This window comes from Rhodnius prolixus, unplaced genomic scaffold, assembly GCF_049639745.1.
Source record: "Rhodnius prolixus isolate KJV_2025 unplaced genomic scaffold, Rpr scaffold_4, whole genome shotgun sequence".
NCBI lineage: Eukaryota > Metazoa > Arthropoda > Insecta > Hemiptera > Reduviidae > Rhodnius > Rhodnius prolixus.
Window position 1 is genome coordinate 34192827 of NW_027411614.1, and position 26798 is coordinate 34219624.

Genomic DNA, 26798 nt, shown 5'->3' on the forward strand with positions numbered 1-26798 from the left:
ATTATATTAAGTATTATAGCATATTATACAGAAATCATTGTAATTTCCCGTAGTCTATCGGATAGATTGTAATAACTGTTCATGGAGGACGGTATACCCAGTCTAGAAAAATTAGGAGAAGGGCCATGTTCTTATTAAAGAATGTTCTTGAGGCTTTCTTGGAGATAGGTTCTTGGAGAGTTGGTACAGCGCATTGTGGGACGCAGACAACAGGTAGTATCCTTCGATTTGTCTAGAACATCTCTAAAAGACCTGGATAACTGTTATCATCATCTGGAAGAACTTCAGAAAAGTTGTGAAGCTACATAGATAGCTGCAATTTGATCATAGCGCATTGCAGCTCATTAGAAGAAGAAAACAAATTATACAAAAGTAGTGCTGCACGAGACCGAGACGAGGCGAGACTTTATGCAGTCTCGATCTCGGTCTCGGTCTCGGTTTTTTTGAATTTTTTGTTTAAGTATTAAAAGCGGTTTGCTATTAATAATCTTTTCAAAAAATGTTATTATTTTCTAATAATTATTTTAATTTATATATTGGTAATGAGAATGTGTGTAAAAGAAGACAACTACTTACACTTCAATGCATCATATATTACTATTACTGTTATATATCTTTATATAATTTCAAAAAAATGTTAAAAACGCGCCAAATGAAAGACCAAAATAACATATCTGCCTGCTATGACAAGTCGATTCGTGAAATAAAAAATACACCTCCCAACAAACTTCCCGCTCCATTAGTTATGGCTGTTGGTGAAGATAAAGAATCTGATGATTCACCTTTTGACGACGACGACGACTGCATCAATATTTTTGCGCCATTTGCTCAAAAATCAGCAAATATCACCGAAGCATGGAAGACAAAAATAATTAATTACACCAAATTAGACCAAGCACAGTAGACGTTGACATTTTAGAATGGAGGAAAACACTTGAGAATTCCTTCAAAAATTTGTCTAGAATGGCGAAAGATATTTTTAGTAACTGTGCAACTTCAGTGCCATCGGAAAGATTATTTTCGCAAGCTGCGATGATAATGACCAATAGAAGATCTTCTTTAACTTCTGACTCAGTAAAAGCTCTTTTATGATATGAATAGTGAAATTTAGTGAATTTATGTGGTACTGGGTTCGATTCCCGGTCTTAGGCCTTGGATTTTATTTAATGGTTAATATGAGAAATTTACAGTAAAGTATGTTTGCTAGTCGCCTCCGTCCGCGACACCTAATTGGTAGTTGGACGTAAAGCCCCGCCTGAAAAAATAGGCGATTACTTTACTTTGCTTACTTTACTTATGTAATTCGAAGTGAAATAGATGTAGCAATATTGAACATACTCGTATATAATAAAATCGTATCTTTTAATAATTAATTCAATACACGTAATGATTATTTATTAATAAAGAACACAATTTTATAATTTTGTAGCTAAAAATTAATATTTGAAAAACCGAGACGAGACCGAGATTTCTCGACGAGATATATATCATGTCTCGGTCTCGGTCTCGGTTGCTCAAGTCTCGTCTCGTCTCGGTCTCAGTCTCGGTACCGAGACCGAGACCGAGATTTATCTCGTTTCTCGTGCAGCACTATACAAAAGCAAAATCTTAAAGAGAATTCCGAACAGAACAGAATTCTACGGAAACGACAAACAACTTTATTATTGCGTAAAAATAAGTCCCAAATATTTTAGAAAATACATGCTCTGTAATAATTGAAAACTTTGTTTTGGGCTAGATAGAATGAAATGTAGAATTTGTTGAGTCGCGAACGGAAAAAAGTTATTAGAGACGAGTTCCGCAAGTCCACATGTACAGAAGCACTGATAGCTTTGGAGTAACCTTAATGTATTATCCAACTCTAGCTTTGATTCAATTTATAGTAGCCTAAAACCTTAAATTACACAAAGTATACATGATTCATCAGAATGCTACATTTTTATTAAAAGCATTCTTACAAACTGACATTTGTTTTAAGAAAAATATTTTATTTACAATTTATACGTGTTTATCAAAATTTAGCACGCCATTCCAAACAACCAATATTTCCGTTTACAGATACGGCGGAATGATTATAAGAAATAATGGCGCCATTTACATGAAACATCAGCTTGAAGATTAAAACAAACCTTAACTTTATCACCTCTTCCAAAAATGTCTGTCAAATAATTTGAAAACTAAAACCATTTTTACTATTCTTGAATTTTGTATAACATTGCTAATTTCTCTACAATTATTGATTAAACTTTTAAAAACAATTTGTTTAAGGAATTTCCAGAGATTCACGTACTCCACAATAAAAACACACCTTGAGGAATAAATCCAACTTATCAGTTAGGTACTCATAGTTAGTTATAGTTAGGGAACAATTTTTAGAAGAACCAGTGGGAGGAGCGAAGATTAGGAGAGCCTTAAACATTTCTCTTTATCAAAAGCAATATTTTAGATGGAATGACAAATAATCTCTTAATAATCGAAAGGTTTGATATTAATACAATAGAATTATAACAACATTCTATCATGAGTCCCGAACTTCATTTGAAATTTGGTAAAATACACGTGTGGATTAAATGAACTAAGTTCAAACAAAATTGTTAAAGCCATTTGTTAGAGAATTTCAAAAAATGGGCGATGAAAAAAAAGTCAGTGAAGATTAGATCAATCCTGGTATTGGGGTGGATCTATCTCCACTTTATAGTTTGTACCCCAAGGGAGATTGCTAACGAAATGTAAATGGGAGTATCCAGGGATTTCCTTGTTTAAACTATAGCGTTCTCTCTCTTGATCGCTCCTTATTTCATTTCTAAACACATAGTAAATCCAACAGATCTTTTCAATACCTTATATGTATCCCTCCCTAATATAATGATCTCCACGCCCCATAAATCCTTTCCATTCCACGCAGCTAACCACTTGAACTCTCACCCGATAGTGATTTAAAAAGAGAAAACACAACTCATTAAACTCGCACAAATATTCACCTTACATCACGCCTAATCCAAATTCAAAACCAGTCTTCATAATTTTTTATAAATTTCTTAATTTAAGGCGAGTCAATCACTGAGGTTATTGGGGCCCAGAGTTTTTTTTTTTTTTGAGTGTACTTCCAGCCTCCACACAGTGTTCTCTCGTTACAGACAACACTGTGAGAGCAGTGAGAGCTGTAAGAAGCTACTAGGAAAAGAAAATCTAAGAGACAGCAGATGGATTCGAACACGCGAACTCGGCAAGGGAACCCAGTACGCTAATCATTGAGTTAATCCATCCATCCCGCCATAATAATAGTAATATTCATGAAAATATATAGATATATACAGTTATAAAAATATAATTGTATGCACAGAAATTTATATAAGGTTGTTGCCAAAAAAAATCACAGTAATTAAGCAGGATTTCACTTATATTGTAAAGAAAATTTGGGAATTTTATCTTTTATAGAAAAAGAGAAAAAAATTGTCAAAGTTAGGTGTTTTTAAACGTTACGCTTTTTCGTGCACTTTTTTGGCGACCAACTCTTATACAACTGTCCTGCCGGACAGTTTTAATATTGTATAAAAATGGTCTCTCTTTTATCATCTTTTTTTTTAAGGCTGAATTATAGTAACTGTCCTTTTTCCTCATATATGCATTGAAATAAAAATTAATGTAGTTGAAATATTAATTTATTTGTCAGTGGGGCAATCTCACGAGAAAACAATTAATGAAACATGATTTTCGTAGAAGGCTTGACATGAAACTCATCTTCACCCACATGGAGGTGGGATGTGACCCATTCATGATTTCCAGAGGGTTAATTAAACAGCGAAACCAAATCAATACTTACAAAAATATTACAAGAAATTTGCTTTATTTGGCACTTCGTTCACTTTTAAGATTAAAATGAGAGTAAATTGCGCCTATTTATTCTGTTGAATGTAAACTTTTAACAGCATACCCAGTAGCTAATTTAATTAAAATTGTGTGCTGTTAAAATACATGTTCTCTTTAGACAGCATATATTTTACTGTAATTAACTTTACAGAAAATTATGTAATGAACACTCCTACAATTGCGAGACACTTCTCGGTAAATCTTATTAAAACTGTTAAATTCACTCTTTCAAGTTTTTTAAACAATTATTATTATTTTCCTCCAAGAGAATTTTAAATAAATACATTTGTAGGATTTGAGGAGGAAAGCTAGAATATCAACGGCGTAAGAGCCGTGAATGTGTAGTGAGGTGCGAAGAGCTACAGTTATATGGACAATACAGATAAATGGTTAGGGTATGGGAGTGCAGCAACCAGTTGTGCGGGAGGAAATGTTCTCGAGTGATAGATGTGGCGGGAAGTAGGACTCTAACCACGGCGCTATATCTCTGGATACCACTACAAGAGCAATCACAGGAGCGTTGGATACAAGGCGGCTTTGCTTTTGTAGTAGTTTTGGCGGAATAGTTGGCGTTGGTGTCAAGACCAAATGGTAAGGGAAGTGGGTAACGCCTGACAAATCGCCCACCATACAGACATACCCTGTAAACTTGTCATTGCTCTCTTTAGACGGTTTCCAGTCTAACAGATACTCATGCAACATTTCTTACCGGTTTGTACTTGGCATTCACTTTAAAAGTTAGTTTGTTCAATTATAAAGATTTATTCTTATCCCCTGTTGTGGCTTTTACACATTCATGTCCTAACACTATAATAATAATACTTTATTTTTTAAAAAAGTATGTACCTCATTTTTTAAGAAACAAGTATATTAGGCATGGCTACATGCAACCGTCTGACAGAGTTTACTATAGTTAAAAAGAGAACTATCTTTCTTAATGAAACAAACAAAACTAGACCTAAAAAAAATAAGAATATAAAATAATAATAGTGAACTGTTACAAAACAAAGAGAAGAAAACAACTTTAGTTGCAAATTAAATAAGAAAGTACAAAAAAGAGGAAGGTACAAAATAAATAATACAAAAATAAATGTTAATAAATTCTAAGATGAATTTGTAATCCAGATGTACTTAACTCTCCAGATGTACCTAATGTCTTAAAACTATCTTTGCGATATTAAGTTTTATTTTTGATTTTTATTAATATCATTTTACGATGACCAATAAAATGGTGGTGCCCAAGAAAGAAATGATATAAGCGGGTATTCGACCAAGAAAATAGAATCACTTTGTACTAAAGCTTGTTAAAATTCCAATTAGTTTCAAATTAAGAATCCATTTGGATGGTTCTGGTAGACGCTCTCCATAAGCGCTGTTCAGCTGCTGAAAGAGAGAAGACTAGTGCACTGATAAAGTCTCTAAACGCCAATATGAACTCAGATAAGTGGGCACATCAGCAAAATACAGATACAAAAAAAAAAGTGTAAATGTAAAAAATACAGTAAAGATAAAGAAAAAATGTACGACGTAATTATTATATTTTTTTTAATAAAAGAACATTTTCAATGAGCAAGCCAAACAACGCTCTAACCCAGTGGTGGGCAACGTTTCTTACAAGTGGGTCATTTTTCAATTTTGTTCACAAAAAGTTGCGCTGGTGGGTCACATCACTTCTATTGTGAATCACATATTATCTCACAATACATAAAATACAAAAAAAAAAAAATTATAAATGGTCTATTCCAATATACAGGGTGTTCATTTTAAGACGGCTCAAATGCATTTCAAGCTTAAACGGTTGTTCTTAAACTTAAACTCGCAAGCCAGGTTAGCCAGGTGGTTATCAACTGCTCTCTGTATCTGAGGAGGCACCTTTGAAGGCACAGTACATGCTTCACAAGTTGCGTAAAGTGCATTATTTGATAAATTAAAGAATAAGTTTGATTCTTTACATGAAAGATATTGATCACTTAAATATGTGGCAGGAGGTTTCCAATTTTTTTGGTAATTAAACGCAACTCGCCCAAAATTACCAAATAATTATTAAACCTTCTTGTTTGTAACAGAGGTAAAATTAATTTTTAGCCATTTTGTGTATGCTTGAGAACATCTAAAGCTATTAACATTTGATTTTTCTTAGAAAAATCACTCGGAAAACGACTTATTTCCCGATATTAAGAAAAATACTAGATTTACTGCCTTGGCAATATTTTTAGTAGAAAGGGGATGAAAAAATACATAAAAATGACCTATCGCGTGCTCTTCTTTCTCTTTGATAACAAGTTCAAAAATTGAAATATGATTAATAAATAGCAGATTTTGAAATGACCTAGCACCTTTAATTTTGAAGATATCGAATACCGGTTTCCGGTTTCTTTCATAACTTTTTATACACTTTAAAACTGGGTATATGAAAATGGGGTCAACTGCGAACCCTCACTTTTGGTCGCGCGTCAGCCTCCTATACGGGCAGGAATCTAAAATCAAGTCACATATTCTGAAACTAGAGGTGACGGGCAACAAATATTTCCTCCACCATTTTTTGCTCAGATTAACTATTTAAGCATGAAATGCATTTGAGCCGTCTTAAAATGAACACCCTGTATATTAAATAGGTAATTACAAATTTATTATCATCAAATTCTAAATTACAACTTGAAAGAGATCATAAAATGTAAGCAGAAAAGTACCTGTTGAAACGTGCACTTGCTGCGTAAGAATAGCACTTCATCACATTTTGCAACGCATCTCAATACAAGCACATTTTAATTCGGTGGCAAGTATACCCACCGATCGTCGTAATTAAGAATTGTTTTCTGGGTCACTAAAATTTTCCTAGTGGGTCACTACTAAATGAATGGCAACTACTAAAATTATGCACATTCGCCATTCTTCCGCCATTTTTACTAGCAATATTTGGCGAGGTCTCATTGGCCAGCCAAAACGCCTATTTTTTTCTAATACTTCTTCATTCTAATTCGATAATTATTTATTGCTAGTTATTTCAATGAAAAATGAGGTCTATATTTTGGTTACTAACTTTGTGTTGGTATAAGATAAATTACCTGATTATTGAATAAAATTTGATGAAAGAAAACTAGAGTAGAAATTTGATTGTTCACATTAAAGAAATGGGCGACGGCAATATGGAAGCCCCAGCACACAATATTTTAGTGAGCTCATAAGTCGCAGCGATTTGGATAAATATCCACCCCTTTTATAATCACAATCTACCCAGTTTCTGCTTTCAAATTTTGTATTGAACACATGCGCACCAATAAATTTCTAAAAACTTATAATTTGATGCACCGCCATCTCGATAACAGTTATATTCCGAAAGAAAAACAAATTTTGGAAATATGATCAAATCATAATATTTTCATTTTAGCGTGTCGAGCGAATAACTAAGTTAGGCGACAAAGAGGATTATAACGTAAGAAGAGATTATGGATTTAATTAGATAAACAGGATGGAGTCTGTGCTAGTGGAAGTGCCACCAGATAGCGGAGATATCATGAAGAAGATTGCAAGGCTCCAGGCTGTGTATGTATATAAATGAGAATGAAGATAAATTAACTTAATTCCATGGATACTTAAAACAACCCCAGTATGATGTTAGTAAAATGTAATATACAAGAGACATTCTATATCACCATCTCTAACAAAGATGTAAATTCTGACGTTATAATTAAGACTTAAACAAAACTAAACAAGATAACAGCTTGTAACTCGTTTAATTACTGACAATGATGTTCATAACTTTCTTTCACACACCTAATTAGTACATTATTACCTACACCTAATTGGATGTCATCGGGTAGTAATTAAAAAAAAGGGCAAAACTTTATTTTGCGTCTATTTAAAAAAAGGGCTTCTTATAGGAAGTATAAGCTATAGTTACTTTGAGTAACTACGCATGTGAATACTTACTTAGTGAGTTGGTTGAATTGTGATTTACTTTGGATTATTGGAACTGATTAAACAGTGATTTTATACTAATGTATAAGTGTTTTATTCACTTTAAAATTTGGAATTTCGCGCAAATTCAAAAAGACAGAATATAGAAGAGATTGTGGAAATGGTCGGAGTTAAAATGTAACTTGTAGAATAACTGTTAAATGTTTTTAAACGCTCACTAAATTTAACGTAATTTTAAAATCGTTATAAACCGAGCTAAGTGTAATTGTTATGGTGTTATTGAACTAGCTTTATTAATATTAAAACTAGTTCGAAGTTTTTACAAGAATAATATATTATTTTGTAAAGGCTTTCAATAGGTACCTGTACTGAAACATTAGCTTACAGCTACTTACTAACAGTGCCTTGATTTGCATCCGATGGAATATTCTTGGTCAGGATGCCTTTTTAAATCGCTAGTGGGATGACTCTTAGCTATATCTAGCTTGAATCCTCACTTTATGTTCTTGAACTGGCTTTTTCCCTAGACAAATTAACCGTTTCTCTTATTTTGGATACAGCATGAAAGTTTCTCTTATTTTGGATACAGCATGAAAGTTTCTCTTATTTTGGATACAGCATGAAAGTTCCTACGATGTTTTCGATAAGCATTCAAGTGAACCACATATGGACGTTGGCAAGATTTCTTGAACGCCGTAGAGATGTTAAGTTAATCCTTAGCGATGATTCATTCTCCAAAATGCCTTCAAAAGGTACTGTAACTTGCTGCTTTTTTTATCAGTTCTTTGAGAAAACTTGATAATACAAGTTCCTGCATATAAATTTATAGGTACAATTTTTAAATTGTAATATTCCCTAACACTTCTGTCTTATAGCTCGATCTCGGCTGTTCAGCCATACGGAGAAAGTACTAAACACTATCTTGTCTTCATCATCCATCATTATCTAACTCCGGAAAAATACCTAAATGTTCGGCGGTTACCTCCTTTTTCTCATATGTATACGGAGGAGTGGTCGAAACTTCGGGAGGTGATTCAACAGCTCAAATGCAACAAAAAATATTCTATTCACTTTGGCCCGATTCTCAATAGTGTCCAAGATATTTGCATTTTTTACTTTTCCGACCGTACTCGCGTTTTTCACCATAAAAACGGCCGTAACTTTTCTATCCTTTTAAATTAGTAAATTAGTAATGAAAAGTCAGTTCCCAAAATCCCAGTTTTCTGCATTTACACCCCTCTGTTCGGGGTAGGGTTTTATTAAAAACCAAAAAAATCCATTTGATCTTGAAGCTCAATAAATGCGCAACTTTTTCTGAAATTATGTGATTCCTTGATTCATTAACCATTGAGAAAATGCAGCTGAAAATTTTAACAGAAATCATCGAGAACGAAATTTTTAGACATTCAAGTAAAAATTTCATTGTTATAAGAAACGTTTTGAGGCTCTGGTTTAATCAGATTTGTAGAAAATTTAATGCTCTTTCGTTTGGAATAAGCAGATTTGTTGTAGGATAAAGGATAGAAAAGTTACGGCCGTTTTTATGGTGAAAAACGCGAGTACGGTCGGAAAAGTTAAAAATGCAAATATCTTGGACACTATTGAGAATCGGGCCAAAGTGAAGAGAATATTTTTTGTTGCATTTGAGCTGCTGAATCACCTCCCGAAGTTTCGACCACTCCTCCGTATACACCCTGTAGAAGGCAATCACGCATCCTCAGATGAAGTATTTCTGTAAAAAAAATCGTGACCTATTAACATCCTGAAGTTGGTTAACAGGCTACAGCCTTTGGCAGAAAATTTAGCAGCTGATCTTGGATATTACTCCGTATTTACTTTGCTCAGCGCCGTCTTAAAACGTTTCTGTCTAACTTCTTTCATCTAAGGCGAAATAAATAACCATTTTTGCTGAAGAGTACGTAATGGAGCGTTTCTGATCGTTGTAGAGAACATCCTTCTTTTGGCCAGCTCAATTGCCTACTGTAGATGTCGCGATGTTCAGGGATGCACATCAGTCTACTGATGTTTTTTTGGGGGGAGAGGGGATATGTCATCAAATGTTCGCTATAGGGTAAGAGGTAGCCTTTTTGGCTTTCGCTAAATTTTTCACCAAAACACCTATAAGGGTTTTGGACAAGGGATTTGATTAAGTCCTTCACCCTAGGGCTTAGCCTAAGCATCATTAGTCACCATCGTTTGTACTGTTTGAAAATTTGTTGTTTTTTTTTTTAGGTACCATCAGCAACAAAGCATTAAAACACACTGTGATAGTATGATATTAGTTGTTTCTACCCGATACAGCGCCGTGAATGTTTCCTATTTCTAACCGAGTCACCCAGCATCACAAATTCAATCGAAATTCAATCACAACTGCTCGCCTCATGACTCTGAATACTAAATGACATCTATACAGTCCCTCACGTTCTTAAGATTCTGGGTCCAGAGCAGAATAATCAAGTAATCTTGGCCTCCAATAAGTAGGGCTAAAGGTAGGGGGCACTAATGAAGCACAATTATTACCTACAATCGTTCTCTTTTGGGCAATCTAAATACAATGGTGGCGTAATTATCACCAACTCCCTAATACTTCAACGTTGATAAAATAAAAATAACTAGTCATGACCTACAATAACAAGCTTGCATGAATCAGATAAACTAAAAACACATTGCTTCTGGCTAATTTGCCTGTGTAACGTACAAAATAAGAAAATAATTATAATGGATAGAAGAATAATGAAGGGTTTTAAAGGTAACAATGTCTACAGTAAATAAAAGAAATCCACTTGTGAAAAAAGACAGTCTCACCCTCTGTAATCCTTTCAAATAGATCCATTATCTTCATTTACTTTATTTTAGTTTATTCTTTTGTTAATTATAATTCAGTACATAAAATAATTTAAATAACTCACCAAAAATAATCATCTTTTTCGCTTCAGTCGCTTCATCATCAAAGGTAGAGACAACACATCTATATTCACCCGACAGATCTGTAGTCGGATTAACAATCTGTAAAGCTCTATGCATTTTGGACGCTTCATCTGAAGCTTTATAATCCAAATTTAATTTTCCTTTAAGCACACCTAAATCCTGTGGCCTTTTATTTGGTATCCATTGATATACTGGATTTGGTTGATTATTAAAAAACCATTTAACAACCAATCCAAGCGGCGGCTGATCATATATGTAGTCACAATCTAGTATCGCTGTACTCTGGGTTCCATTCTCTATTACGGTCGGCACTAGAAGATGTTTGATCCTTAGGGCATCACTAACTGTAACAAATTAAACAAAAAAAAAATGTGTTAAAATAGTGCTAAAATGATTAAATTAAGTAATACATACATAAATTATCAAAATACCCAAAACAAATTAGATAATAATCATTTAATGCTATAGATATGTTCCATAGCCCTAAAGATGAACTAGTCCCGTAATGGCAAACCGAAGACACGCGAACTCATTTTCGATGACAGACATTGACAGAGACAAAAAGTTATTATATAATTTTAAATAATATAGCGATTTGTGGAGTAATTTGAAGAAATTACGGTATTTATTCAGAATAATGATCTGGCAAACTTTCCTCAGATCATAAAATGTTAATTATTATAAAGTTTAATTAACTAAAATCATACAATAATCGTAAAGTTTATTAATTTTTTTTTTTATTGTTGCAAATAATGAATATTTCTATATGTGACACGGCACCAGAGTTAAGTTAGGGTTTTTCAATATTTTAACACGCCGAGCATTCTGGCGTTCGCCATCAGTGACCTAGTCTATAGCTCGGTATGGTAAATAACATTATTAAAAGTGGTAACATCTCTTTCCTTTGAATTAATAATGCTGTCACTAAAAAAGATGAATGGTATGTAAATTTAAATGAAGTGAATTGAACGAAAACGTTTCTAATATATATTTTCTCTATAATTCGGTAAAGAACTATACAATACGAAGAGAGATATAAAGGTTTGAAATTATTAAAGAATCGAGACACCTCCAAAATTTAACCTTCTGTATCTCATAACCTATTATAACTAGATCATTTCAATTTATACCAGTTAAAGAGGAAACGTTTCTCTACAATTCGGTAAAGAATTCATTGAAATCTGAACAATACGAAGCGAGATATAAAGGTTTGAAATTTAAAGGAATTGTAAACACCTCCAAAATTTAACCTTCTACATCTAAATAACCATTAAAACTAGAACATTTCTATTTATACCAGTTATCTTTTCCAGAACTTTTCTCTAAATAATATCCTAAAAAGCTGAAATTATTAATAATAAAATATTTATAGCTATAGTATTAAACAATCTTGCTATTTTGAAGTAAATACGTATGAGAACAATAAAACGGAACTATGAAGGCTAAAAGTTGCTGTTTGCAGCCACAGAGTTGCTCAGAGTTGGAACAAAACCCTTTTCCTTACAAGGACATAGTAAAAAGCAATTACTTGACTTATCCTTTCATTTATTCATTTTACGCAAGGAAAAATGTAATTCATTCTTCTAGTGAATTCTCGCAAGGCCAGCATTAAACGCTTCTAAATTAAAAGATGCCAGCTGATAGTTAGAATGCACTGAGGGGAAAAGAATTCTCAAAGGATCAATGTGCGAAAGTATTCTGGACAAAAGGACCAACTAATTTCATTCTTTCTCTTCAAGCCCTATCTTAGTGCTTTTTGTTTCAAAGTATTGTTAATTTATTTTGATTCTAAGAGATTTTAAATTTTTATGTTTCCATCTTTACATGGCTTAAAGCAACTAGTTTATATTTGAAATATGAGATTAATTATTCTTTTATAATACTTATGATCTTATTAGTTAAAGCACGATGATATCTGGTATAATTGGCGCCCGGAGCCTTTTTTACTACACAATGATGGAAAATGCAAATTTCACTTCAAAGCAAACCTTACTGTAAAAACCAACAAACAGCCAGTTCTATTAAATTACTATTAAACCTTGCTAAGTTATAGATAATTCTAGTTCAATTAAATGATTTAAATAACACTTTAGTGTCAGATTATTATTAAATTACCATTTCATTTCAAAGTTTTAGTTCAAAACTCTACTAAATCTTAAACTAATGTTTGATTTATTGTGTAAAGTGTATAACGGAATAATTACGGTCCTAAAAATAATTTAGGAAAATTGAATTTTCGCCAAAATATATGTTCAGAGGCTTTAGAAGATTTGTGGACTTTGTTCAGCAGGATGTATTTGAAAATACAAATGCGGAAAAAATCTAGTATTTCAAGTTCATTATGTTGAAAAATAGCAAAAAAGTAACTTAGTATTAATCTTTTTTACTCAAGATGACTGATACTTCTATCCAGTTTGGACGGGATCGAGTAAGACAACAATTAACGAACTACAATTCTTCCAAAACAAAGTACTGTCCACCGCCTAGGAAGCAACACGTTCCTGCTCAAAGAGAAAATCCATCCCGAGTAATATCACTTTTAAATTTACTTTGAAATATTTACGTGTGGATAAATAAATCTGTAATGGCCGCAAAACGACTTCTTACATAAGTTATTTATTTAAAGTAAGTTATTGTTTATTACATCAATGTAAAATAATCTGATAAAAATTAAATTAATGATATCCACGACACAACTTTCATAGTGAACCCATAAAGTGACAGAAAAAAAGAAGACCAGAAAAATAGTTGTACAATTAAAATGATATATAAACTTTGTTTAACCTATAAACTAACAGATATATCTAGATTTATAAGAAAATTGTACGTATAATATATTAAAGATAGTATGTGGTAGCAATCCACATAATATTATGGTTGAAATTAGGTAAAATATGTGATGGTGATAGTAGGTACGTATGAAACAAGAGGTTGGTAACCCCTTGAGGGCGAGCAGGGGTACAGTTACAAATATACTGGCAGTGGTATGTAAGATCAGATATAATGTTTTGATATATATCCACGCTGTACTACATATGAAGCAAATGTACGACATGACATGTAATATAAGATGATAAGCAATATAAAACTGGATATCTCTTTATATATAATACAGCTTTTCTTTGAGTTAGTCTCAAACCATAACCCAAATAATTTTTTGGGGGAAAAATATTTTAAAAAAATGGTTTATATTAGTACTTTATAACAGCCAATGATTTAGCTACAAAATTAGCTCAAATAAAAAATATTAGAGAATTTAAAGTAGAATAATCGAAGCCTGAATGATCATGAATAACACCAAAGTCTGGCGCTTTTCATAGCTACCAACACTTGCGCAGTTGTCCACTCCAGTTTCGAATGCTGTTTGAATCTCTAGAAGATACGAAGGCTAACATTCGACTATCTTAGGATGAGATCAGATGAGTCAATGCTACTTTCATGTCCAGTTTATCTATTCAAATTGTACACCTGGAATTCATAAAAGTGGCAATACAGAAGACTCTCAGAAATCCGGATCGTCCTAGTCCGGACTCTCGGTAGTCCGGACTCTCGGTAGTCCGGATCGATGATCTTGAATTTAAAAAAATAAAATTTCTTGCAAATATAAACGACAAAACGTTGATTTGATATAAGGTAATATATATGCATGGCACGCAAATAGCCCGCATTAAGTAAATGTTATGTACAGTAGTTTGCATCGTCGGGCGCTCTGTGTTTCAGTAACACTGACGAGGCAGTTCAATGAAATCGAAGGAGGGAAGTTTAAAAACGAAGAATAAAGTGGAAATGTTCTTTCACTGTTAATTACAGTACTACTGAACAGTATAATACAGAACAGCAGCTTACTGTTAATAAACGTTAACACTACAGTATTGTCATAATTGTTCGCCATAAAGACGGAAATCATCAGTCATGCTAACCTCCGGGAAATCCGGATTTTTCGAAATCCGGACCGGCTGTCCGCCACAAAAGTCCGGATTTCTGAGAGTCTACTGTATTTATAAAATAAAATTAGGAATTATGACGATAATGATTGCAGTAATCTAGAAAATTAGATCATGTTCGTCTATCATCATGATTTAATCTTAACAGCGTAACAATTTTATAAGATACATTGTCTCAATTTCAAATCACAAGCTTTCTTGATCTAAAGAAATGAACAGAATCTGAGCAAAAGAGAGGAATCCATTAGCTATGGTTCTAAAAAGTCAATTATATTTTAGTTTTGACGTACGATATTGAACTGTGTGGTTCAACGAAACGCTCCAATCTTCAACGAATTCAATCTCTTCAGCCTAAAATTCTTCCGCACTATCGTTAACGGCTCCATTTTACCTTTCTAGTCTAACTATCTACAAAAGTTTTCATCAGAACTTGCACTCTCATTGCAATCTTCTTGTACGCCATTTATCATCTCATCACCTTCCCGGACGATTAAAATATCAGTGGCTTCACGATTTTCTCTCTTCTGAAGAGGGTAGCTAATCCTGGAGACGACTTAGAGAGTGTTACCACTGGGTAACTTCTCCCCACAATTAGTGAGTATGTAGTGGTGTCAGTTATTGTCATTGTTACTTAAAGTGTTTCTAGCGCTGGAGTAACTTAACAAATAAGTTGGCAAAAAATTTTTTTTTGCTATCATTGACAACAATCAGTCGTTGATTTTACGTCAATTCTTAATTATTATTATTTTACGGCGCATCGACTGCCGAGGTCATTAGTGTCACTAATTATTTCATGCTTCTCTTTTCTTGTGGCCACTCCAGCTGGGTCGGAAAGTGTAACCTTCTGGCTTCCATACCAACACCTTGTTGAGTAAGGCAGGATGGAGTCTAGGTCAGCTGATAGCGCCTCCAGGCTTTCAGAAACCTCTTCACATTTTCTAGGTCTATTTTCAAATAAAAGATTGTTTTTAGTATTTAAAGATAGGATATTTTTAAAAATCCTTTTTTCTAGGCTGAGGGAAAACATAAAATTTGCAATACTTCCAGAGTGAAATCAAGTAGTAATAAGAACAAAAAAGAGATGTTTTCGCCTTTAACAAAAACCCCCCCCAAAAAAATCTAAATGCAAAGAACATTACGTTTGAAATGGAAAAACATGACGAAAAAAGGGCATTAAAAGAAGTGAAAAGAGTAAATTTCCGATAAAATATGCATAGAGGTGTAATGGTGGCATCTGGCCTCACGTACTGCCGGAAGGGCACCAGAGCTGTATGACCTAGATGCGCTAATCGCTCCCCATCAGAACATGGTAAAATATATGTATAGACATGTAAGAGGCATACTCCATTTTATATCTGTAATATTGGTACCAGATCAATTAGTTGAAAACTTTTTTACGGGTGTTCTATTTTATCATAACTTTTTTTATTATTCTTTTTGCATTCTTCTACTAGGTATGGATAATAAAGTGTAAGATTTGTAACGTGCAATTGTCGATTTCAAGTTCTCATAGGAAATATCCGGTCGCCTGAGTTTTGTAGTCGCCTGAATGTGAAAAAATATTTTTTATTTGATTTTTTATTAATTGGTGTTTGTTTTGTCTTTGTACAGTATTTAAAATAATTTTTTTTTTTAACATGTATATTTTCACAACTGCAGTATATTTCTGCAATAAGTAAAGCTGATGCATACAACATGATAATAGATAAGTACATGAATAGCATGAGGGGAGAATTCACTCATTGGTGGACCTCCCAAAGTGGTACAATTCACTATTATCAACTGGCTCTTACTTCATTTAGAAGATCGCATGGCCGCCTGAGCTTTAACCGTCTGGGAGTATTTCCAGGCGATGCAGTAAGTTGGGATACTAGTGGATTAGGATGTGAGGTGATTGATATGTGGAATTTACTGTAACGGGATCTTATAGCTTCAGAAACATAAGGAACAAGGAAATCTCGGTGCAAGGTAGAGTTAGAGACAAAGTAAGGAGCATTTGCGATTCTATGGAGTGTTTTTGACTGGAAGGATTGGATTCTGTAGATATTGGAAGCTTTGGCTGAGCCTTAAAGTTCCATTCCGTAAGTCCAGGCAGGTTTCAGTATCATAGTGTAGATAAGTCGTTTATTCTGTAGTAAGAGTTTAGATCGCTTGTCGAGAAGTCTAGAGAGAAGTTTGAAATCGTAATAAAGGTGAAACTTGTTATTTCGTTTAGGTGCTAATAAATGGAGGACGCCACAATAATGTTTTGAACCAAGTCGATCAACCTGGAGGTACTGGCTTATATCTTAACAAAATCAATTTGCTAGTTTTTTAGGAATTTCTTAAAAATGGCTCCCACGATTCTCTTTAAACCCTGATATGCTAGTTGCATGTATATAGATCTACAACGTTTAAGTGAATCATTTTTCCTGTTAAATTCGATTAACGGATGATCTTTAGGCTTCGCATTTAATGTACGATACCTTTATTATGATAGTATGCTAAACACAATCAGGAGCTTTAGACAGATTATTGGCTTATTCTGTATTTATTAAATAATAAATACATAATACATAGAGAAATACAACACAAACAATAAATGCTCACACATACAACGTAATGTTCCATTGCTGCGTAAATTAATAACCCTTAAAACTGAAATAATGTTAAATGTAATATTATTCTAATTATTTGTTATATAATTAAGGATTGAACATAGTGTATTATAACGAGGTGTTGATAATTGTATATAAACCATTAACAGAATGCCTTCGAGGTATTCCATTAATAATGTGAAATAACGTGAATACAATTCAAGATACATGTTGGATCGGTTCCTCAGAATTTCATTTAAATTCAAAAAATGATGGCTTTTTGTCTGTAAACTAAGCAAATCAAAAATTTATATATTTATTTATTTTTTTTACTTTATTTATTTTCACAACTGCAATATATTTCTGCAATAGGTGAAGCTGTTACATACAACATGATAATAGATAAGTACATGAATAGTATAAGGGGAGAATTCACTCATTGGTGGACCTCCCAAAGTGGTACAATTCACTATTATCAACTGGCTCTTACTTCATAGAGAAGATCGCGTAAGGCCACCTGCGCTTCAATCGTCTGGGAGTATTTCCAGATTGAGTAGTAAGTTGACATACTAGTGGATTAGGATGTGAGGTGATTGATGTGTAGAATTTAATATAACGGGATCTTACAGCTTCAGAAACATAGGGAACATGGAAATCTCGGTGCAAGGTAGAGTTAGAGACATAGTAAGGAGCATTAGCGGATTCGACGGAGTGTTTTTGACTGGAAGGATTGGATTCTGTAGATATTGGAAGCTTTGGCTGAGCCCCATAGTTCCATTCCGTAAGCCCAGGCAGGTTTCAGTATCATAGTGTAGATAAGTCGTTTATTCTGTAGTGAGAGTTTAGATCGCTTGTCGAGAAATCTAGAGAGAAGTTTGAATCGTCTGTTCAGTTCTTGTATGTAGATTCCAGATTAGGTGTTTGTCCATGAAGAATGCTAGGTACTCAACACAATCTGTTGTCTGGGAAGAGGAGTAAGGTAAGGTAAATAAGAGGAGTAAAGGCTGGAAAGATAGTTCGCCTTAGGGAGAATGTAATGTAATTACATTCATTATTTATTTCTAAAATCTAAAATACAAATAAATAGCAAACAAATATTACAACAGCACACATGAATACTCTAATCATCACATTTAGATTCTTTCTAACTGAGGAGGATTTCACTTGTATCATTTTTCAATATTTGACACAATTCCGCTCTGATGATTGTAGTGATAATTTTAAAACGAACGGACTATAATGAAATTCGTAATTAATGGGCGTCTTTAACTTTTGGTTACCCTATTATCTAGCTAAAAGCGCGCTATATGGTGCCTTCAATGCGTTTACGGCAGCGATGTGTTTTCTAAAATATTTGGAAATTAAACATTTTCCTCCCGTTTATACGAAAAACAATAGTTTTCTTTAAAAACAACTTTAATATGTGGATTCTAAATTGAATTTAGAGAGTTATGCCAAAATATTATTAATGTAACTGTTGCCAATAACTCACTTCAAACTCTATAATTTCTTCCTGAATTTTGAAAGTGTACTGCACCACCGGCATTCAGCTAGAACAACGAATCCTTACAGAGCTTTTTTTAAACACCGAGCTAAACATTTTTTGGAACTGACGTTTTCAATATTATGTTCATTTCGCCATGTCAAAGTATTGTACAATTTGTGTAATTCAATACCTACACTTTGCTTTTCAGGTTGACCACAAGTCTGGTCTGTTCATTAATATCAGGAGCTTTGGCTCGTACATTTTATCATAATTATTCGAGACCTCAGAACTTGATACCTCTACCAATACGCGAACATGCCTCAACTAATTGAGAACTTTCTTCTCTAACGGCGGAGACAATATTTTTCATAGTAAACAATAAATTTACATTATTCTGTAATAAAAAAAAAAAAAAAAAACCTCAGTAATACATCTAATTAAAATTACTAATAAATACGAATTCACTTTCATTATTGAGCAATACTACAATTAGATTCTTAAATCAACAAAAAGAGTCACACGTGGGATTAAAAACGGTAAAGAATTAATGTTATTAACATTAATTTACAATTTATTTCCGCGATACCTCATTGGTAGTTAGAGATTAAGCCCCGCCTGAAAAAATAGGCGATTACTTTACTATTTACAATCAAGTATAGAAAAAGAGAAAAAAAATTGTCAAAGTTGGGTGTTTTTCAACGTGACGCTTTTTCGTGCAGTTTTTGACGATCAACTCTTCTTATACAACTGTCCTACCGGACAGTTTTAATTTCATTTTGAAAATTCAAATAGTATTAATTATTAATTATGTCATGTTTCTTACCCTTAGCTGAGTGTTAGATTAAATTTACCTTCTATACCTTGGTAAATTATGAAATTTAAACATAAATTAATTAAATTCATGGCAACAACATTGTTTGACTTCTATTAACTTGCATAACCAGTCTGTTTTGAATTTATTATTACAGCATAACATGAATGATCAACCATGTGGAATACAAATACATTAATGCTATATTTCCCATCAAGGCTTCGTGCAGTAGTTTTGCAAAAGATATTTTACTTTACAACTGTCGGTTATAGGACGTAAAGCTACATACTACTACATACGAACTACTATACATCTAATCGTCTTTTAATACGTTATTTTTAATTATTTTAATTATTATTATCATTATTATTATTATTATCTCACATTACCTCATACCCATGAAAAACGCTTCTGGCATAAAAACCAATCCAGGGAACAGATTTTATCTGGAAGTTGCCTCGTATTTCCTTTCCCAAAATATAAACCGCAATTTTATAGAATCTATGTTGACTACGGAGCTGATCTATGGGCTTCAACTAAGCTTTCCGATTCTTATATCTTTCAGTCAACCAATTCCAAAATCCTCCGGTGAATCAAATGACGCTTCTTATTGTTTCTCAAAATCTTATCTTCCTTAATGACCACAACAAACTCCTCCTTTTCTGAGTTAACTTCCTATATAGGAAATCCCACTCCAGCTTTTCGACTCTTACCAATCCCTTGTTATCCTTATCATCAGTTACCACCTTTCCGGGAAACCCACATCGTTGCCTGAAGCGCAAGTGGCTTCGAGAACTTGTGATTTAATCGAACCTTCTTACTGGCTGTGTAGTACTTCATCAAGTGCCACATTGTCCCTCAGCTTACTTATTGTACTAACTTGGACATTGTTACCCTCAACTGTCAGCTCTCACTTCTCTTCCTAGAACTTCTATAGAGAACCATGGTGACTGTCTCATCCCAGGGAAGTTCTGCAGGAAACACAATATACCTGGTCCTAGTGCTAGTAATACTCTTTTAGTAAAAATAATAGAAAGATAACTATCTTAAATTATTCGTTTATTTAAAAAGCCTTGGAAATTTGAAAACGCAATTTGAGAGAATTTTTATTTAAAATGCTTTCCATCCAAACAATATCATGTAAATGTTCTTACAAGACTTTGACTTCAACGGAAACGAACGGAATTTTTAATGAAATAAATGTATGAATAAGAGGTTAGAAACGTAAAAGGTACAAAGGGTTTTTGATTGTACGAATTGAATGCGATAGAGGTTTGGAGACCCGTTTAGTGTGGAGCTAGTTTGTTTTATCGTATACTTGTCGCTTGTTCTACGAAGTAAGTTTGGAGCGTTTGTCCAATAGTTTTCTTACTAATCGTTTCTGTGATTCAATTCAGTTTGTTCCAGTAATATGAGAATTCTATGTTAATCAATCATTTGTCAAGTTGGAGACCAAGTTAACAAACTTGAGAGCCTACTAAAAAGAAAATATTCAAATTATGGTAAGAAGGGCTAGATCTTAATTAAATTAGTAAAATTAGTGAAAGTAATTTTTAATTACGCAATTAATTAATCGCAAATGTAATAATTGGCCGAGGGTTATTAGAATAGAATAGAATTTATTTGTTTTTGGAGCTACAATCTTTACACAAAGAGCTATTATCGTTAGTATTAATTACGTATTAAAGCAAATATTTCCAAAATATGCTTGGATTCTCTCTTGATGTTTATTACAATTGAAACATCGCCCCACTTGCCATCTGTTTGGTCGCATTCCCTACATTCCAATCATTTAACTTCCACAGATTGCAATCAGTTCTCATGGAAGATCAAAGATTCTGACCTTCTCTAAATCGAGACTAAGACGATACGCGCCTAAATTTTCACTATTTTATAATATCTTTATTTGCAGCTCTTTCCAACCTTATACTCTTTTGTAACAAAGTAATACTTTTTATTTTTATGTCATTGTTATTCGCCACCGAGTTACTGATTGATTAGTTACCATCCTTTAGCCACTTTAGCCAATTAAAAGAAAGTGATTTCCTATGAGTGGGCTTGAATGAATATGGGTGTGAACCAATTTAACTCAAAAAGCATATTTCACTTAAATGCTAACAGCGGCAACGATAATACGGTCGTCGTTTAAATCGATTAATAGAATGCTGAGCTGTTTCTTCAATTTTTCTTTTGCAATTTTCTCAGAAACAACCTAATTTTATTTTTTATTAAACTCGCTACAGTTGGATTAAATGTAGATTTGCATCTTTTACTCAAAAGAATATCCAAATAAAATCTATTTTAAGGCACTCCTGGTTGAGCGAGATGGATATGCTATCTTATAAAATTTCAATTTGTGATTTAGGAGCCTTTCTATTAAGATTACATAATTTTAAAGGAGCGGGGTGTTGGTCTAGTGGTCAAGAGCGTGGATTTGTAAGTGGGAGATCCCAAGTTCGAATGACTACTTTTTATTTGTTAGAGATAATAGGTCATAGTAAAGTATGAGCTTCCGCTCTCGTCCAAGACACCTAATTGGTAGTTGGACGTTAAGCCCTGCTTGCAAAAAATGGGAGATAACTTTACTTTATTTTACCTTTATATAATATTAATGAGGATTAGATAAGTCCCTAAAATTCTGGGTTAGAAAGAAATGGTTTCACTGAAACCGTTAATTTCATGAAAAGATCTTTTCGCAACTTTTCACGAAAACCACCAAAATCGATTTCTTTAAATTTGACAGACTAACTTCTCTTCAATTGACTTTTATTTGAAACTTTTCTCGAAAAGATTTATTTTGCGAAACTTTCGGGAACGGGACTACTGAGTACTTCCCAATGCGAGTGATCACAGATTGTTCGTCTTTTCTTCAATCACACAATAATATTGATTGGTAATTAGAAAGAGGCAAATCCATTATTTAGGGAAGCAATTAATGATTTCATTTTAATGAATGTTTACTGTTGGGAATAATCTGAAAATTCCAGTTGAAAAAGATCAAGAACTTTTCGTTTATGATTTCATTACATTAAATAAAGTATTAAATAAATAGAATTATTATTAAAATTAAACAGACATACTCAAAGTGTTTTTAAATCGGTTGTAAAATTTCTATTTGATATAATCTAATTTAAATTTAAATTATATTTTGTACAATTTAAAAGAAACCATTTCAATTAATATCCCCCAATAATGATAAATATCTGCAAAACAAAAAAGGGTATTTATTTTCCCTGACAGAATTTATAATTTGCAACGGTTTCAAAACAACCTTTGTATTGAACTGAATTCTCTTCCCGAAGTGTTCAGGATTTACTAGAGATTAGGTTATTAAGATATTAGGTAATTAATGTTAAACGTACAGAATACAGCTCTACGGAAGCGCCAAAAAATCGAACATCAACCGACTTCAAACCTTACAATGAAAAATTCTAAGAACAATAGTTAACGCTCCCTTCTACGTCTCCAATCGCACAATACGCTCTGATCTAAATATTCCTCTCGTCTCTGGAAATAGCCCAATCTCGATACACAAAATTCCACTCAAATCTACACAATCATTACAACCCTCTGATCCTCAACATGTCCACCAGAACACTTCCTTCAAATACATATCGCAGATTAAAGCGGCGGTGGTCACGCTATCATCTCAACACATAACGCCGACGTCCTAGGCTGGTTGTAGTGTAAGCTTGCCAATCTGGCGAACCAACGGCTTCTATCACTTGGATGGTCGTCGTTCACTCCACTCACGCTTCTTAGCGCACATGCATGTGCGCGTGTATGTACACACATACGAGGTGTGTTCAAAAAGTAACGGGAATTTTCGTTTTTTGAAAAAAATATTTATTTATTCATCTACATTAATATTGTCGCCTTCAAAGTAGTCCCCTTCGCATACAATACACTTGTGCCAGCGCTTTTTCCAATCCTCGAAACACTTCTGAAACTCAATCTTTGTGATAGCTTTCAGCTCTTTCAGCGATTCGCTTTTAATGTCATCTATGCTTGTAAAACGACGGCCTTTTAATGTTCTCTTTATGTTTGGAAATAGAAAAAAGTCACATGGAGCCATGTCTGGCGAATATGGAGGCTGGGGCATCGTTAAAGTTTTGTTTTTGGCCAAAAATTCACGAACAAGCAATGAAGTGTGAGCAGGTGCATTATCGTGGTGCAAAATCCATGAATTGTTTTGCCACAAATCCGGGCGTTTTTTTCGGATTGCTTCACGCAAACGGCGTTGAACTTGTAGGTAGTACTCCTTATTGATTGTTTGACCTTGTGGCAAGAATTCATGATGCACTATGCCATTAAAATCGAAGAACACAGTGAGCATAACCTTCACATTCGACCGCACTTGTCGAGCCTTTTTCGGTCTTGGCGATCCAGAATGCCTCCACTGGGACGATTGAGCCTTAGTTTCGACATCATATCCGTAAACCCATGTTTCGTCACCTGTTATAACACGTTTCAGTAGATCCGCATCGTTGTCGACTTCATTGAGTGACTCTTGAGCAACTTCCATTCTCCGCTGTTTTTGTTCGAAATTCAACAATTTTGGAACAAATTTTGCTGCCACACGTTTCATACCCAAAACATCCGAAAAAATTTCATGGCATGAGCCAATTGATATGGCAACATCATCAGCGACTTCTCTGATTGTGATTCGGCGATCGTTCATAACCATTTCTTTCACTTTTTTCACGTTTTCATCGGTTGTTGATGTGCTTGGACGTCCAGGTCGTTCGTCATCTTCAACGTTTTCGCGGCCATCTTGGAAACGCTTATACCACTCGTAAATCCTTGTTTTACTCATAGCAGACTCACCATATGCCTTTATTAACATTTCACACACTTTATTTCATTTTTTACGCAAAATTTAATACAAATTCTTTGATCCATTTTTTTTAACAAACAAAAAACGCCAAGCTCGAAAAACACGTCTAACCTTAACGGCTGCCACTTAAGAAGTAAACAATGAATATTACTGAAAATTTTATCGTACTTCAGGGGCATGTGTACCAACATAATAAAAAAAAAAATTTTACAATCAGACTCTCCAAACCCGCGAAATTTAAAAATTCCCGTTACTTTTTGAACACACCTCGTATATACGTGTCTGTGTAATTGCGCCATCCCTTATCTCTCATCTCTTTTGCTTGGTGTATTGGATACAGTTGCAAAATGAATAAACAAATTAAAAAAAAAAATGATAGAAATATTAATAATAGTCATAATAAATATAGAAGGATCGGTTTCCTGGTTTAACGCGCACATCTTACTGCAGTTTAAACCTAAAACTACTCAGTGCTAGCCTCAGGCCCTTAAACTGGCCAGCTCAAACCATAGAGTCGCGATAGCAGACAGTCTGGTGAAATTTCGGGGATGAAAGGTGATAAAGTTTATCTCAGACTTGATTATACGCTATAGCGAGTTGTAGTTTGAAGAAATATTTAAAGTTTTATCAACGTGTAAAAGAAAGTAAGAAACAAAATGCACCTGTTTAATAGCTGAAGAAGTGCAATTCCCTACATAGTAAGAAAATTCTGTAAGTACCATTACAACTGCTGGCGGCGGATGTGCAGGAAGTTACCCAAAAGACAACATAGAATCGCTAGTGCTACCCACATATGCAGCTGAAGGAAGCAAACAGCTGTATTGGATGCAGTCCACTGCATTTTTAGCACACATTTAACAGATTGAGGCTCTTAAGATGATTGCAATTCTTTTTAATTGTAAACCTTGTTCTCATTTACAACAACAGCGCTGTTGAAACTAAATTACTGCTAAAGATCTAAATACAGGTGACAAGGCACTGCTCGAGCTGTAGAATTTTTGACTATGTAATAAACTCAAAACGCTTAAAAGTATTATTTAACTATTTTGTACTGCATTCATTAAAAACTCAACTATAATCGCCAACTAATTAATTCAGTCGATAAAAAGGTAGCAGCAAGGAAATATGAGATTATGAGCACTAAATCTGCAATAATACACTCGCAAAAACTAGAACAAATTGTAGAGGAAATTAAACTTTATCGATTGATTCTTTTTGCTGATGAAAATTTTATTTGCTTAACTCAAATTAAAACGAAATGCTCGTTTGATGAAGTTCAATAGTATAGTTCAAATACTACCTTTGGAAGAATTTCAATCTAGTAGCTACAGAATAAAGGAGAATTAAAAATAAAAAATATTTAATTAATTTTGCTTCTCTTTCGACAATTAGTCAGTCGAAAGAGTAATTTTACCAGCGGTTCGGAACTATTTTTCTATAATTAAATTAGAAGATGAGGCGTCCATCTATACAGCGGAGCTAATTGCTATTTTAACGGCTTTAAAATATATTCATTCGTTGTCGGAGAAAAAATATACCATTATTAGTGACAGCCAGAGTGCGTTGTGTAAATTATCACATATACACAACCAGGCTGCAGGAATGTATCATATTATCGCAGAGATTGGTAGAAATTATAGCCACTTTTAAAGAGAAGGGGGGGGGGGTCTGCATTAATATATATAAATTTATCATTTATAAATTTCATTAAATGAATTTGAATTTGAAAATTTCACTTTTTCCAGTGTATAATTATTATATTTTGCAGGAATTTTTCTCATTTTTGAAAAGTCCCATTCCCTTCCACAAAAAAAACAATGAATTATTTGTTAAGTAAGCTTTGAAATGCGAGAAACGCCTTGTTTTTGCCTTATTTTGATCAAAAATTTCTTTTTTATTGATTTTGAATGTCGAAATTTCATTTTTATCATTTATAAAATACATCAATCTGTCGGAAATTCCCTCAGCTTCAAAATGCATGCATTGGTTTTGCAAAAAACTGTATTGTTTTTCCATTTATTAGGCTTAACAATGCAAAAAAAGCCGTTTTTGACCTAAAAAATTAAAAAAAAAAATCCGCAACGTAAACCGATTTGGTTTTCAGTGGATTTTGGTTAGTTTTGACCCAAATAAGGAGAAAGAAAAATTTTTCATGTTGGTGAACTTTTCAATTAAAATCTTTCAAGGCGAACCGTGTATTACTCATTAAATTTTTATAAAGTAATATAAAGTAAGTAAAAATTGCGAAAAATCTTCAGTTAGAATTTTATTTAATTATAAATTAGGGAGGATTTTGAGAATAAATTAAATATTAACCCTAACAATCAAGATTACAAATTAAAGAGAATTGCTAGTGAGAGATATTAATTTCAGTCAGCTAATAAGCTTGTTTAAGATGAAAACATAGTGTTGATATTACCGTTTCTTT

The 26798-nt window shown here is 33.5% G+C and overlaps 1 protein-coding gene across 2 annotated transcripts in view; it reads right to left on the reverse strand.

Moving 5' to 3' along the window:
* LOC141456351 (uncharacterized) overlaps positions 1 to 26798 on the reverse strand; it is a 339891-nt gene that overhangs the window by 109130 nt on the left and 203963 nt on the right. For both annotated transcript variants that reach the window (XM_074132267.1, XM_074132268.1), the window contains exon 2: positions 10698 to 11060. In XM_074132267.1, coding sequence (XP_073988368.1) covers positions 10698 to 11060 — 363 coding nt within the window. The remainder of the gene's footprint in view (positions 1 to 10697; positions 11061 to 26798) is intronic.